Here is a 17222-nt window from a genome sequence, read left to right as displayed (position 1 = left end):
TATGCGGCCTTTTGATAATCTGCACCATTTTGCTGATTATGCGGTAAATTCTGCGATCACAGAATCGCGTTTTTCTGGAGGGTCTAATATATTGTACATTGTTGAAAATGTCAGCTATTTAATTTGTTCTTCAACTTGTAAATAAGTCTATGGCTCAACCGACATATTGTTTTTCTGCTTTAGAGAAAGCAAGAGACAGTCTGCCATCCCTGTAACTCTTTCTCTTTCTTTGTCTCTGAGCTTCTGTAAAGCCCGCTCCTTCTCACAACAGTAATCTACTTCCATCCGTGTCTCAAACTATACTGTGTTGGGTCCTTACATTTTAGGGAATATGGCCTGCAAAGTCCTTGAAATGTCCTTGAATTGGATTTTTAGGAACCCTAAATATAGTTTTTGATATTGATAAACTATATAACTGATTATCAAAAATACTTTGTATCCACACTCCACCATAAAGGTACCTCTAGATAATTACAGTAGGTGTGTATGCTGTTTTGTATTATCAAAATAGTTTGTTTCCACATATTTATGTTCAATATGTTCAGTAATGATTGATCAGCAGAAGACACTATATAACGCTGGGATTACCACAGAGACTCTAAAGTAGATCTGAACAGACTGCCGCTTTGAGAATGGAGATGACCATGTGTTTTCCTCTGTTGCTGCTGATCTGCTCTCTTTCTACGGCTCAGCTTCAGTCTGACAATGACATTGATCCACATCATCCTGAATCCCAGGGAGGAGAACCAACAAATGTGTCTGAGCACCAACAGACCTGTCCTCAAGACATCCACGCTGTGCTGAGAGAGATGAGCGCCTCTTTGGTTGAACAGAGGGTGGAGATGAGGCACCTTCAGAGAGAGAACGAAGGTACTGTAGACAAGAGTGTAAGGTGAAATATTGAAACCACCGCTTTGTTACAGGAAGTTTTTACATATAGTTGTGTAACTATATCATTTTGCTGTATTACTTGCAAATAATGATATTGTTCGTTAGCTGTGTCCTTTTCTGTTCAATCAACAGAGTTAATTTCATGTAGGAAGGAGAGAAACAAACAAATCTACACCAACAAAACTAATTTAGCATGTAGCATGCTGCTAACATGTGCTAATCAACACGACCTCAACATTCAGTTGAGGCTGATATGAGCATCTGTAGTTTTAGGCATAAGCCAAACCATTGGACTAACTACAATGTTGACCTGCTGTGTTAAGGGATCGAGAGGCATTTACCACATTTCGTGACAATCAACTAATTGTTAACATTTTTTATATTTAATTAACAGCCGGTAACATCTTATTGTCCTTCTGGTTGCAATAAAATCATTTGAATGCATTTTTCGTGGGAACACAAATGTCTGTAGGAACTGAATAACCCACATTTCCATCATGCTGCTAACATGACTATAATGTAACTCAACATTTGACTGTATATTTGTTGATGTTTGTTGAATCGAGGAGTATTTCCTATTATGCAATTGTATTAAAGTAATCACATAGGAAATAGATGGTTGAATAAACCAAAAACTAACATTCATGCATTTACTTATTTAATAAAGCTCAAACAGCCAAGCTGAAAGAACTGGAGTTACAGAAGACTTGAGGTGGAGAGGCTAAAGCAAGAGCTTCAAGGTATTGTGTTGAGATTTTTGTGGCTCAGATTAATTCTTAACAGTGCATCGTTAACTCAAAAACAAAAAAATGATGGTATATATTGTATTTATTATTCTTTGCTGGTAACGACAATTATTTAGGAGATGCTATGTGTTCCCCTAAGTGTTATGTGCTGCTTAGCCCCGATATATTTGATTCCCTGTCTTATGTAATATAATTTGTGGAACCAAATAAAGTATTCGTGTGTGTGTGTGTGTGTGTGTGTGTGTGTGTGTGTGTGTGTGTGTGTGTGTGTGTGTGTGTGTGTGTGTGTGTGTGTGTGTGTGTGTGTGTGTGTGTGTGTGTGTGTGTGTGTGTGTGTGTGTGTGTGTGTGTGTGTGTGTGTGTGTGTGTGTGTGTGTGTGTGTGTGTGTGTGTGTGTGTGTGTGTGTGTGTGTGTGTGTGTGTGTGTGTGTGTGTGTGTCATACTTGCCAACCCTCCCTATTTTCGCGGGAGACTCCCGATTTCATTGCCCTCTCCCGGTTTCCTCCCGGGGTCATATTTCTCCCGCATTTCTCCCGATTTCTGACAAAATCAGATTTAGTCACGACTGTTTCCACTCGGACTTTAATACAGCTACACCATTGTTTGGTTTCCATGGTAACACGTCTCTTTAGCAGCGCGCGCAACTCAAAGTTTGAGAGGGTGAGGAAGAAAACTGAACAAGAATCGACAACTCGACCCTCTGATCACTCCTTTCCTGTAAAATACAGGTCCAGCCCACACATATGCTCCATGGTGCCAAAGGCATTGCCCTTACAACTACAATAAGCATGTAAATGTTAATCTACAGCTCCGGCGATCCACGAGCACCGGAGTCTACACCTGCAGACGCAGCCATCCTCAACAACTACTCTAGCGTCACCTTGGATACGAGTCTAAACAACACACAGGCCAGGGCGCTGACAGGGCGCCCTTTGAGCATCAGATCTGACGACGCTGATTGGCCGAAATTATGTTTCGGCGGCATAGTTTACAGATAGCAACAGTCAGCTTGTTGGTTGCAGCTGCTCTGGCTGAAGGCTCCTTTCTACCGCCCGGACGAGAGAGGGTAATGATACACGCTGCGGCCAGGCAGGAAACAACTTTAAACATTGTAAAACAATTTTAAACGAGATTTTATTGTAGATTATACATTTTACTGATACCAACTATATAATATTTACCTTGTTCTTTAAACATAAACATAAAATAAAAAAATATATTTTTTAATATATTTTTTTAATTTATTTTACATTTTTAATGACAATCAAACATGTGGGAAGAGGGGGGGCGGCGCCCCTAGCGCCCCTATGGGCCGGCCGCCACTGCCTCTCTGTCTTAAACGGCTTGTTGGAGCTCCTGTCCCCCCCCCCCCCTCCCTGTGAGCCCAGTGTGCTCTGATTGGTCAGCTCGCCCACTCTGTTCTGATGAGTCCACCACCGTTACAGCGGAACATCAGTGTTTATGTGTTACCATGGCGTTTGTTAGCAACCAGAAAATGACACCAGTAAGGACAAACAGATGAGAATGCTGCGTGGGGTCTGGGTGCTATAAAGTGACGTAGATTTTACTCTCATCTATTATTCAAAACCATTCTATTTATTCTAACGTAAATTACATGCCAGTGTTTTTATCTTTTTATTTATTTGTTGTATCATATATTATTTCTTATTCTATCTACATACATAAGAGTATAATTAATGTGTATAATATCAGTTAAAATAAGTGCATCAACATGGTTAACATTGCAGGAAAGTAATATATTAGACGTTAAGTACTTTGTCAGGCTTAATACGTATCTGTAGATAGATACCCCCAAAGCTTTTTTCTTATTTGAAAGAAGACCTTAACCTAAAGTATTCTTCAATGTGTTAATAAAGGTTAATTAGTTTGTCTGTTTTGCACATCCTCATATTAATATATTTGTACATCCGGCACTAAACTGTTTTATTGTAGAGATCACTTACAGTATCTTCTTAATTTTTATATTCTTTATTTCTATCATTCACATCGTCTCGCCGACTGATTTGAATTTAACCATATATCGAGCCCAATTCTCGATTTCAAATGTGTGCTCTAAAATGATATTTATAAATGACTATCATTATTATAAGCAAGGCAATAAATGACAAAGATATGTAGAAACTAAACGTATTTGAGATACGTTCATAACAAACGTAACGTGGGAGTATCATATGCACGCGAAACTCGGCCTCAGATCTCAATGGGAATGGATAGCGTATCATATGCACGCAAAATCGGACTTCTGCGTATCTATTGCACGCATTTCCAATGTGTAAAGCCGTGTCATTTGTACACAGACTGAAGAGAATGGGTTGGTATTAGTAGCAGCAAATTAAAGTCTCATTGTTTTTCTCCTGTAAATGAAAGCTGACGGACAGGCTTCACAGTAACAGCCATTCATACATTTGTTTTTTCATGTTCTCTTACATTGTAATAGCCTACTATAGACATATCACTGCAATACTATTTGCAAACACACAAAGTTGATTATAAACATTTAAAAAATCATACTGTTAGTAAAAAAAACAAAAACATGTGTCTTATCTGTTTTGAAATGAGAGATGAAATAATCACCAACAGTTGTCTCAGATGTTGGTGAGAGCAGGCTCTATGAACACAGTCACTCTGATCTATTTTCAGCTGAGGAGCTTCACACTTTTCATATTTTTACTTTATGACTCTTGAGCACTTGCCTATTGTTATGGGAGAGACTGGTTAATATAATCACATTAGGCACACATAATTCTGCTATTTCCTACCTGTGGATGTTTTTAAAACATTGTGTTCTTTAAAAGACAGACTAAACTATACTGCATTTATTGGGGAAGCAAAGGGAGAAAATATATTTTATAGTTATCTTAATTTGGTCTTTTACCAGAAACCAAATGACCACCTAATGCACTGCATCATTGAGGTCACTTTATCTCACTGTCATTAATGTTTGAACAAGTGGATGATAATTATTGTATTGACATTGACCTATTTTCACTGACCTGCCATGAGGTGATTTTAATAAACATTTTATAATATTCGATAATCCACATTATATTTTTGTAATTGTTTTATTAAAACATACTAAAATAATACCATAAGATTTCCTTTACACTAATGCTCACAGTTTATTGTAGATATTGTGGGGGAGGAGTCACCGACTCAGGAAGGAGACACGAGGAGAGCTGGAGCTTTGATGTCAAACACTGATGGGTTTATTTGGAGCTTCGGCCGGAGAATTCACAAAACAAGTCCAAGAGTCAGAGGTTCTGACTTTACGGGAGAGTTGCCACGTCAATTCTGAAGAACTCTACCCCAGATGTATTTAGCTAGTTCTGAGAGAGTAATCAACATGCTGCGTAACAAGATAGAATCATAACACCTCTATCAGCTGACGCCAACAGGCAGGAACAGGGAGACAAAACACTGAGAGCACAGCAGCCAAGGCTACAGGTGCCTGTGCTCAGTCAGGACAGAATGAACTGATAAACTGGGTCAAAGTTATGGACCTTGGAAAATATTTCAGTTAGTTAGTACGTTTTAGAGGAGTTTAACTGTGTTTTGACTGATAAGTGAGGTTGGACAGGAATGAGTGTGTAAGCTAGGTCCCCGTTTTGTATTGGAGCGCTCGTGCCTCCATATTACAGTATGACTGTTAAAGGTGGGGTATGTAATTTTGGAGAAACCAGAATTTGAAAATACTCAACCGGAAAAAATCTGCCACTTCCTTCAGACTTTGTTACAGAGCCCCTCCTCCAACACACACAAATGCGCACATGACCAATGAGGGCACGAGATGAGTTTGTGCACAGATGGAAGGCTGACAGGCAGGTAGGCCATCCAGTTACTTTAGCCGGGCCGGCTCAGATGATTGGTCGTGCTTTTTACAGCGCCACGGCTTCCACAGATGAAATGTTTTTATGTATTTTTTTTGTCAAAGCATTTAATGTATTCATTGCTATCGGGATGTTAAGAGCATTCCATGGAATATAACAAAAAGTGTTTCTGAAGTGAATTACCCACTCTACCTTTAAGCTGTTAAGCTAAAGATGCGTACTTTATTGTGTATTTTGCTAATGCAATGTGTTCAATGCACTTTAGTGAATTTATTGCTGTTTATAAAAAATGTGTGACAGTTGCAAGTCATTTAGTTTCATATAGTGACACAGAAGAATTATTATAGTGTGTGATTATCAGAAAGTGTTGTATGTAAAAAGGGTATATTTTAGCTTTATTTTACTTAATGCAAAGTGACCTGCCATCGAAATCGGTCGCATAGACCCGAAGACACATTTTGAGTTGTATACACTGTTGGAAAGAGGAGATTCCTAGCTTTCTAATGATATCAGGATTGTTGTTGCTCTCCAAATATTACACACAATGTGTCACATTATATAATGACTGTCACTGAGTCATCATTTTGAGAAAAAGGCCTTTGAAGTGTCCTGTTCTCTGGAATCCATCGATCTGATTGATTATTAGCAAATGGTGTGTGTGTGTGTGTGTGTGTGTGTGTGTGTGTGTGTGTGTGTGTGTGTGTGTGTGTGTGTGTGTGTGTGTGTGTGTGTGTGTGTGTGTGTGTGTGTGTGTGTGTGTGTGTGTGTGTGTGTGTGTGTGTGTGTGTGTGTGTGTGTGTGTGTGTGTGTGTGTGTGTGTGTGTCCCAAGTGAATCTGCGGTCCCCTGGTGGCCAGTACATCAATTATGTGGCCCCCACCACCATCAAAGTTGCCCATCCCTGGTCTAAGTTATCTGTAAACGGGGTCTCAGACCCTCTTTACACGAGGACGATGCTGGTTGTATCTGCATAGTTTCTCTTGCATATAGCCCTTTCGTTTACACGAGGCCGTAACAAAACGATAGAAACGGAGCCCGCAAACGATAACGGGTCCCAAGGTGGATACAGTAGATCTGAAAACAAAATTCTCTGTGGGGTCAAACGGCTCTGTGTGTACGCCTCTATACGATCATTTTCTGATAACGATGAAATAGCCCCGCCTCCCTCTCCCCACGTCTGCTCAGAGATCAGCTGCTGGGCTGTCAGAAGAGGGGGAGGAAAAGAGAGGCTCCTTTTATTATTATTATATAGAGTTGTTATCAATTTGTTTTTTAGCTCAATAAATAACAAAGAAGACCTCTGACCGGCACTTTTCTAATTTTGTCCGGAAGATTGAAACTTTATGACATGTTGACCAGCGAAACATTTTTTTAACGGAAACTCTGCTGCACGGTTCCCTCGTCCCTTGGAAGAGGCGGTGAGGTGGGTGTTTTTCATCTGCTGGTGGACTACCGGAGAGATATACAGCAGGAGAACATGCCGTCCACCGCGGAGAATAAACAAAAGGGCAACCATGGCAACCATGCTCCGGGGTCTTCTTCGCTGCTTTTCGTGTATTTTGTGGTGGCAGCAGCGCCACTTACAGGCCCAGCATATGTACTAAAGCGGTCTCGTGAGAACGGACACGTTAATTGAGCCGAATGCGTGTGAACAGAAGACTTTTTTGAAAACGCATACAGTGCTTAAACGCAAACGTTCCCGTGTAAATGGGGTCTCAGTGGGTCTCAAACGGTTTGGTCACAATTTATGAAACAAATATTTCCAAGGCACACCTTTATAATTATTAGGATAAATAACAACAGGTTTGAAATCATTCCAATGCATACTATAGGACAGTAAACCAAAAATATTGTTTAAAACTGGAGATATAAAAAAAAAAAATGAATAAATGTTAAGTAGGTAAAATAAGATATAAATGAACAACAAAAATAAAATACGTTACATTTATTTGTAATTGGCTATGGTAGGTTATTGTTTATGTTCACATACTTATTTTATTATTAAAATGTAAACCGATCTTTTTCATATGGGTGATTTAGAGTTGTACCCCCTAGATCTAGTCTTTAGTAATTCTGCTCAAAGTGCACCAGATTGAAAACTTTTTACTTTAAAATGTAAAAAAAAAATGTCAATACGTTTCAGCTTTTGTAGTGTATTGGTCTTTTGTCGAGATTTTTCATTTATTTTTTATATATGCTATTGTGTATTCCTTGAAGGGGGGGGGGGGGGCACCAAATCATAATCTCGCCTAGGGCACCAACATTTCTAGAACCGGCCCTGCCCTGCCCATAACAATAACGAGAGTTGCCCGGTCATAATGGTAGCAATAACAAAATGCTAGGGCAGCCCCTCCTTAAGGGAGATAGCATGGGCATCTGCATCAGAGGGCGAAAGATGACATGCAGGCGGAATTATTCCCTGGCAGTAACACTGAGGGCCATCAGCCACAATACGGCAACATCAGTAAACAAGCGCTATAAAGAAAACTGTGCTGCTAATATTATTTGTTTTAAATGTGGGATACAAAATATTTCTCCAGTTAAAAATAAAAGACTGGATCTGAAGAAAAACCATAACAAAATGTGCCCACAGAATGTCCAAAAGTACAAAAGTTTTATTTTTTAAAATGGTATAAAAATGTTTTAAAAATAATGTATTCATCAGCTTACTTACTTACCTTCCCACTTAAAATACTGTAAATGGTAGTATAATATAATGCAGTTACTTATTAAACATGACAGTTTTCACATAAGTTGACCAGAAACAATAACTGATTAGGGTAAGGGGTTTGCTGCAGTACGGAGAGAAGGAAGAAGGAACTGCATTTTACGGACATTATCTTCACTTAATCAGCGCGGGGGCGAGGCATCGAGGCCTCACGCTGAGTATAAGAAGAAGACATCATACTTTTCAAGAGCAACTCAAATCTTCACAGGAGTCTTCAAAGACACGGGTAAGAAAATGTGTGTTTTATTGGGATGTTTTGATATTTTGATGTAACATTATGCTAAAACATAGCTTTTTACAACCACATTAGATTTAGTTTATGTATTGACTTTTTTTTATTTTGTATTAGAGATGCTTCTCTCTGCCCTTCTTGTGCTGGGCCTCTGCCTGATTCCTGCTCAATCCAAAACAGCAGGTAAGCTACATCGTAATCACTGTTTCATTTCTACATCTGTGTAACATTACTGCTAATTCCAAATTATTTCGATATTTGACAAATGTGTTCTTCGCAGGGGAAAAACTCGGCAGTCCTCTTCTTCAAACCTGTTTTGAGGAGGCAAAGAAAATTGTTGACGATGCTTACAAGTACTCAAGAGAAGAGTGAGTTCATTTTAAAATAGTAATTTCTATTTTAATATAATTCTGCGATCATGTACGCTAAATAGTTTTTAATTTGCATGCAAGCCATTCATTGCATTATTTCAGAAAAATTTATGGAAAAAGTTACGGAATCTCCCAAAAAATTAAACAATTTAAATTCATTGTTTGATTTTGTGACTTTCTCTCCTCCAGGAGTCTGAGACGGGTCCGTAAAGAGGTGACTCGTCCTCACGATGCTCTCCGCCTGCTGAAGCAGCCTAGCGGTGAAACGTGCTCAGCTGTGAGATCTGCAGACTACATGGCACAAACCCTCCGCCTGCTACAGGAGAGGGTTCATCATATACACAAACGCTCACTCAACGTGACAGGTCAGACATGTGGCACCAAACAAAAAGAACACCTGTGTCAGGGAATAATTAGCTTAGGTATTCAACCTTCGACCTAGTTCGTTGTTGTCTCCTCTCACTGTCTCTTTTCCTAATGGCATAGGTCTACGGCCTTGGGTATTGCTGCTATCTCTTAAGGAGGGGCAGCTTGGGCGCATTGTTGTTGCCAGTCTGTGACAGAGCACAAGCCGCCATGAGGTAGTTTACTGTTCAGGGACGAAGGTTCCCTGGCGCACATTTTTTCCTATGGACGACAGCTCTAGTTAGATTCAGGGTCCATAATTGTTTAGTCTCACTGATAAAGAATGTTGATTATTACACTCTGAACTAGTTAAAACCTTGAGCTGCAGAACAGCTCTTCAGAATTGGTTTGGCAACCGCTGTGTCAACTCGTGACACACCGCCTGTCTTGTCAATTCTCCGTCCATAGCTCCAAATAAACCGTCAGTGTTTGCCATCAAAGCTCCAGCTCTCCTCGTGTCTCTCTGAGTCCTGTTTCCAATTTGCTTCAGAAGAAACAGAGATGACATTTTTTTCTCACAACTTTTCCTGGTTTCTGAGGTTTACCATGTTGTAGGCACGGAGCATATCAAGGCTGCAATTATGAACCAGACATGTGACTCGATTAAATATATATTTTGTACAGATTTGCTCTCTGAAGAGGACCTGAATAAGCTGACAGAAATAACTGGATGTGCAAGACAAGTCACTTTTCCTTCATGCCGCACAACACCAAACCTCAACACGTATCGCACAGTCACAGGCGTCTGCAACAACATGTAAGAGAAACATAAATGTTTTTTTAAAAAATGCACTTTTTAATCTAAGAAGCATTTTCATTTATTTCGACTTCTGAAACACCATATTGGACAAAAATACATGTATGTCAAAAGAAATTGTGTTTTTCATTCCATAAAGCAATCTGTGTTGATTTAGTGGAAACTCGCTAGGTCTACTGTATGAGAGCAATGGTGGCTTACATTTGAAGGGGAAATTCTTTTGAAATACACCTAAACATCTTGAGCCAAACACCACAGGAGATGTGTAAACCTAGGATTTCTCAAGCAGCGTTTCCAAACATGACCGTTTTCTGTTTGCTTTTAGAAAAAACCCGCGCCTCGGATCCTCCAACACCCCTTTAGCCCGCTGGCTTCCTGCTGAGTATGACGACGACATCTCCCAACCGAAGGGCAGGGACAGAACTCGAAAATTCAACAACTTCTTCCTCCCACTGGTACGACGTCAAATCGTAAACACTCACCTTGATTAATATACGTAAATGCAGATTTTAATTAAAACCAAGTTGTCCTCCACCTTCAGGTGCGACAGGTGTCCAACCGCATACTGAGCACAACAAACGCAGGCGTGGTCAACGACCGAGAATACCCTCACTTTGTGTCCGCTTTCGGTCAATGGTCTGGACACGATATGGTCTCCACGGCCTTCTCCCCCAGCATCCGCTCCTTCAGCAACGGCATCAACTGTGACACGAGTTGTGAAAAAACTGAGCCATGCCTGCCCATCATGGTCGGTTTGAATGCTCAAAAATAAATATATACATGTTGTTTTCACTTAAAATCTTCCCACCATAACTCTTGGACTCTTACAATCAGCTTCCTCCCGGCGACCCCCGCTTGCAAACCGGCCCAAAAAGCTGCATCCCTACGTTCAGAGCGGCCCCTGTTTGCGGTTCAGGATACTCCGCCTACAATTTTGGCGGGGAACCTAAAAAGAGAGAGCAGATGAACGCGGCCACGGCCTTCCTGGATATGAACCAGGTATACGGCTCCGAGGAACAGCTCGCCAAGTTTCTCCGAGATCCCGACAGTGACGGCGGTTTGCTGCGCGTCAACCCCGAGTTCAGAGACAACGGACGTGAGCTGCTGCCCTTCCACCCTATGCAGGGTAACTTTTGCGCCACTCGCAAGAAAATCACCAACGACACCGAAGCCAAAGAGGTGCCCTGTTTCCTCGCAGGTAAATCTCTTCCTGTCACTAATGGCGACATTTGAATGGCTTAATAGCTACACTATAATAGCTTAGTTAACACTTTTCTATACACAACCACATTAAGGTGATATATATGTCTTATAAATCATTTTTTCAATACTTATATTGTAATGCAGAGGTGAGTCTTATCTTGTAATTAAGTGTCCATATAAGTAAGTATATATAAATATACTGTATAAGTATCTTGAAGACTTAAAAAATAAAATATTCACTACAAAAATGCATCATGTGTGAATTTAAATCATTTCTAGTATCAAAGAAAAAGAACATATTGTTTTCACTACATTAAAGATATAATAACTAAGCTAAGAAAAATAGAAAGTCATTTATAGTAGAGGTAAATAAGCAAATGTTCCCTTTTTTGAACCTCTTCATGCCTATGTATGAAACTATTAGGACATGATGAATCGTTTGTAAAGCCAATATTTGTAATAAACTCCTCTGATCAACTATCTAATGGGTACATTTCTGTTTGTAAGGTGACTCCCGCATGAACGAGAACCTCGCTCTCACATCTCTTCACACTCTGTTCCTGCGTGAGCACAACCGCCTGGCCCGGGAGCTGAAGAAAATAAACCCGCAGTGGGACAGCGAGACGCTCTACCAGGAGGCCCGCAAAATCCTGGGGGCTTACTCACAGGTAGCAAAACCTGGGGGTCACTCAGATTATATATTCCTATCCTTACAACAACATGTTTTACGGAAAATCGACCTCTGTCTCTCCCAGTTGTTTGTGTTCAGGGACTATCTGCCTCGCATTGTGGGTCCTGATATAATGTATAGACAGCTTGGCCAGTACCCAGGCTACAATGCTCACGTGGACCCCAGCATCGCCAACGTCTTCAGTACAGCAGCCCTCCGCTTCGGCCACTTGACCATCCAGCCAGTCAATTTCCGTCTGGGTGAAAACTACAGGGAGAACTCCAGCTTACCCTCCATGCCTTTGTTCGAGTCCTTCTTCACCCCCTGGAGGGTCGTCTTCGAGGGTGAGTTTTACAGAGAGCAGTGGAGTAACTTATCAAATAGAAATGCAACTATAAGTCAACCAAAAAACGTGTCTAAGGGCTGAAAAATAACCGTCCATTTACTGCTAAAGTACTTTTTCATGCAATAATGGTAGAGAATGCTGTTTTCAGCTTCTCTAACCTGTCAATCTGTCACCCTAACTTCTATTTAAATATCTCCAGGGGGCATTGACCCCCTGTTCCGTGGTCTGATTGGACGTCCTGCTAAGCTGAACACTCAGGATCACATGATGGTGGACGCTCTGAGGGAGCGCTTGTTCCAGTTTGCGTTGCAACTGACTTTGGATCTCGGTTCTCTCAACATACAGAGGGGGCGTGACCATGGCTTGCCTGGTACATCCCTCACTTTGAATATCATCCTTCTCTGATGTTTCTTTCTTTCTTATTGTCCTCATCCACTATTTGCTTACCCAATGTTTTCTCCTCTAGGCTACAACGCCTGGCGCAAGTTATGTGGCCTGCCTCAGCCAGAGAACCTTGCAGAGCTCGCTAAGGTTTTGAACAACACCGACCTGGCCCATAAGCTGCTGGAGCTCTACGGGACCCCCGCCAACATCGACGTCTGGATGGGAGGCGTGGCGGAGCCGTTTGTTTATGGCGGCCGCGTGGGGCCTCTGTTCGCCTGCCTCATCGCATCACAGTTCGCGAAGACCCGCCAGGGGGACAGGTCAGTGTCCATGTAGATAATAACATGTGAATCACATTTAGTTCTGATTTCTAACAATCTACATGTCACAGGTTACAGTCTTTTTGTTTTGTGGATGAAGTGTTAAATTGTACATGTACTTAAATTCATGCCTATGTTGAGCATTAGATTTTAAAATGTAAAAAAAATGTCTGACATAATATATGGTGTTATATATTTATATCAAATGTTAGATGCACAATCATGAAAATAAATGCTTCACAAACACATGATCTGCTGACTGTAGTCTGTTGTTTGATATCATCAGGTTTTGGTATGAGAACCAGGGCGTGTTCTCCCCGGCTCAGAGAGCGGCTCTGTCCACCTCCACCATGTCCGGGGTCATCTGCGACAACACCGGCATCTTGTTTGTCCCCACCGACGTCTTCAGCATCATCTCAAAATGCAACAGACTCGTCTACTGCTCCAGCATCCAACGCCTGAACCTGACCGCCTGGAGCACGGATGGGCAACTTGGACGGTGATGGGGGCCACATCATTTATTTACTGGTCACCAGGGGGCCCCAAATTCACTTGGAACACACATACACACAAATTAGTAGTAGTGGCGGCTCAAGTTGCTTACTTTCATTCCAGCAACGGTCTGAAAACATACTAAACATTGTGGTTTACCCCTGAATTCAATGAAAAATATATTCTTTCTCCCACTTTTCTTGGAAAACACAATTTTCCTCAGATATCTTTCTCTGGCTCATACTGACATCCACAGAGGGCTGTGCTCATACTGACATCCACAGAGGGCTGTGCTCATACTGACATCCACAGAGGGCTGTGCTCATACTGACATCCACAGAGGGCTGTGCTCATATGTTACCCGCTCTATCGAAATCAGTCGGAAGTCGCAACGGCTCATTTCAAGATAAAAGTGGATTTGTGTAAAAAAATCGTTTTTCTGGGTTCGGGTTTCTTGTGACTTTGTTCAAAGTCTTTGCTTTCAGAATATGAAACTTGGATTGCCAACATTACACAATAAATACATTTTTGAAGCTTGTAAAGGGAAGATAATAATAATAATACATTTTATTTATATAGCACTTTTCACAACTCAAAGACGCTTAACAGTATGAGGGAGGGTAGAAAAACAAGGACAGGCAAACAAGTAAATATAGTAAAATATATATATATTTTTTAAATGATGACAAAAAAAGATGACAGGCACCTCTGCTCTTCCTCAGCGCCGCCCCCCTCCCTCCCACTGAAATTATGAATGCAAGGCGTATAGTAATCATAGATAACACGGCAGGGTCCGTTACAGTTTGTTTCCATCTGATTTCAAATAAACAAAGTCTTGGCTTTCAGAATATTAAACTTGTTTCGCCAAATTCAGATGATAAATACAACTTCGAAGCAGCGGCGCCAGATTCATTTCAGAAGTGGGGGGGGCCAAGAAGTGTGTGTGTATGTGACATACTTCTCCCGGTTTCCTCCCGGGGTCATATTTATCCCGACTAAATCTGATTTGTGAGTCATGACCTGTTTCATTCTAACATAACGCTCCAAATGTTACTGTTTCCACTCGGACTTCAATACAGCTACACCATTGTTTGGTTTCCATGGTAACGCATCTCTTTAGTAGCGCGCGCAACTGAAAGTCTGACGGCCCGTCCACACAGCGGCGTGCGTTGTCGCTTGCTGGCGGGCGTGTCTGAAACTCGACCAATAACCAATCACATGAATGTCCCGCCCCTGACTCACAAGCAGCGGTTTGATTGGCTAGAGCTTGTACTGGCATATGATTTGATTGGCTGACGCTTCTGCCGAGGAGTCAAAAGTTGAACATAGCTCAACTTTTGCAGCGAGCCACGCCAGCAGCGCTCCGCGTCGCTTCCCACAATGCAGTTCGGCGAAAAGTGACGTCACCCCATTCAAAGTGAATGGTGAAGCGTCAACGCACGCCGCTGTGTGGACGGGCCGTGAGAGGGTGTTCAGGAGGAAGATAGTCACAGAAAACAGAACAAGAATGGAGAACTCGACCCTCTGCTCACTCCTTTCCTGTAAATTAAACTACAGGTCCAGCCCACACATATGACAGCGCAGTTGCTCCATCATTCCATCTCTTATTTTTTCAATATTTTTTCAGTTTGACAAGCTGAATGTTGACTGGTGTTTGAATGAAGTAAGCGCACTTTTTTTGAAAAGTTCCAGTTATTAATTCCGGTATTTACAAAGCTGTCATCTCCACATTTGGAGAAAGTTACAAGCCGTTTGACAGCAGCGAATCTGCATATTTCACAGAAGGCTCGTTTAGTGGTTTTTTAAAGAATTAACCACTCTCTGTTTTTGTGCCATTCAGCATTGAAGTACCTTTCTCTTTGCCCAAATAAGCTTTTATTTGCCTGTCTGGGGCGTCTCAATGTCCCGACAACAAACCTCCATGCAGTCGGAACCTATGGGATTAGTTTTGTTTCATAAAGATAAAGCAACACTTTCTCAGAATCAAGCAAAACTAAGAGTTTAAGAGAAAAAAAACTGAGTCAAGCAAAAATAAATGTAACTTCAAAAATAAAACTAAAAGTTGCAAACAAATCATTTGTGTGATCATGCAAACTATAAGTATTTTTTCTTTGTTTTAACATATATTTTTGTTTGTAGTTCTCTTTGCTTCTTTCTCAATGGTAAGACTTTTGCTCTCGCTGCAGCTCTCTCGTTTGCGCTCGATTTTGACACAAACGTCCCAGGTGGGCGGGACTTTCAGGGGTGCTTCCCCATTGGCTACTCAGTTTTTGAGTGACAGCCCAGTCCTCCAGCGATTGTGCAGGCAGCTGCGGTGCGGTTGCTCAGCGCTGCGGTAGCTGAGCGTGGATAGAACACACCCAGAAGAACCAGCATTTCAATTATTATAATACTACAAGTGAAAATATATGTATTTATTGATCATTTGTGTTGTCTGTGTCTGTTTACGGTCTGTTTCTTTATTGTGTTAAGTGAGAAGTAAAGAAAAGCTGTGCTATGAAAGTTAGCTTCTGCTAACTTTAGATCCATAACAATGCGAGCTAGTAGCCTAATAGCAGGGACAGTTAGCTACATAGCTAGCAGTAAGTGAGCGTTCAGACACCGGCGCACACACTCAAATGGACTCGTGTGCCTGACTCTACCAACAGGCGTTCATGATTCTGTTTATATGCAAGTATAAACCATGATAGCTTATTTTATTAACACGCTAATTTGATATGAAAATCAATGGAGGCTGAGTTAACTTTGTAGCAAAACCTACCGTCCAGGATGCCCCTGAGCTGTGTTTTATTTGTTAACTTCATATTTTTCATTTCCCTAAAAGATTTATTTTCCTCTCATATTAACAGTAAGCATCATTGAGACAACGTGGCGTCCAGAGGTCTTATCCCGTTTTCCCACTTCCTCTGAGGGGACAGCACGGAGGGGGGGCATGAAGAAAGACCTGCACCAGCTTCATCCACGCGTTGTTGTTATCACTGGCTCAGTGTCATTTCATTTGACCAAATGTCTTTACATACACATTTCAAAGATTTGATTATTATCCACTTTTTGTTTTATGTCCTTTTATTGAAAACATTCTTTGAGACTTCATCTTCTGGTTCAAATGTCAATAAATGTAATTTGTATAATCACTCTTTTGTCTTTATTCTACATGAACATGTTAGAGATTACATTCAAACCTGTTGATTATTCATATCTTCCTCAGGCTAGGAATAGTATGTCGAGTTTTGAATGCTAAATGTATATCATGTTCTCACAGGATATAGAATGAAACAACTGTAGTGCCGAGGATATGGAGTCAGAGGCGGTGCAAGGAAGGTGCAGAAATAGTAATTTATTAACAAGCTGCAAAGGACATGTTGTCGGGTCACAGCCCGGTCGACAAGAGAGAGAGCCAACAAGGCACACACTATATATAGGTAACCCATAACATGTCCGTGTGGGAACAATAACCGCAACTGTAGTTCCTAGTTTGAATTGTGTCCCAGTGGTTAAATAGGTGGTCACCACACAACACAGTTTTTATCCATTGTGTATGAATGCTTCAGCTCTTCAGACCAACATAGTAAGATGTGAGCATGTTCCTAATTGTGTTGGTATACAGCCTAGGTCTGCTCTGTTTAAAAAAGCAAATCTGCCTCTTTTATATTGTAGAATTTGTTAAATTAAAGCAGTCTTTAATTGTTTGTCCTAAACATAGCCATATATGCTTTTGAAATATAACATGTCTTTGAAATAATAATAGTATACAGTTTATATTGTGTATCACCTTTAGCTTGAAAATACATAGATGTGTTTTTTTAATCTATCAAATAAATAGACAGAC

General features: G+C 40.9%; 1 protein-coding gene across 1 annotated transcript; it reads left to right on the top strand.

Annotated features, from left to right (window-relative positions):
- Positions 1–8564: 8564 nt before the first annotated feature.
- Positions 8565–16403, top strand: LOC307037268 (eosinophil peroxidase-like; the record flags this gene model as incomplete). Its single annotated transcript, XM_079678050.1, has 13 exons — positions 8565–8628; positions 8726–8813; positions 9006–9181; positions 9846–9978; positions 10304–10433; positions 10520–10726; positions 10813–11176; positions 11689–11849; positions 11937–12195; positions 12397–12567; positions 12664–12901; positions 13188–13400; positions 16243–16403. The coding sequence occupies 13 exons, from the start codon at positions 8565–8567 to the stop codon at positions 16253–16255; spliced, it is 2217 nt and encodes a 738-aa protein (XP_079534176.1). The 3' UTR covers positions 16256–16403.
- Between the last annotated feature and the right edge of the window lie 819 nt (positions 16404–17222).

The sequence above is a fragment of the Notothenia rossii genome (assembly GCF_949606895.1).
Source record: "Notothenia rossii genome assembly, chromosome: 4".
In the NCBI taxonomy this organism is placed as follows: domain Eukaryota; kingdom Metazoa; phylum Chordata; class Actinopteri; order Perciformes; family Nototheniidae; genus Notothenia; species Notothenia rossii.
Note: the sequence above shows the minus strand (reverse complement) of the source record. Positions and strands in the feature narration are given on the sequence as shown.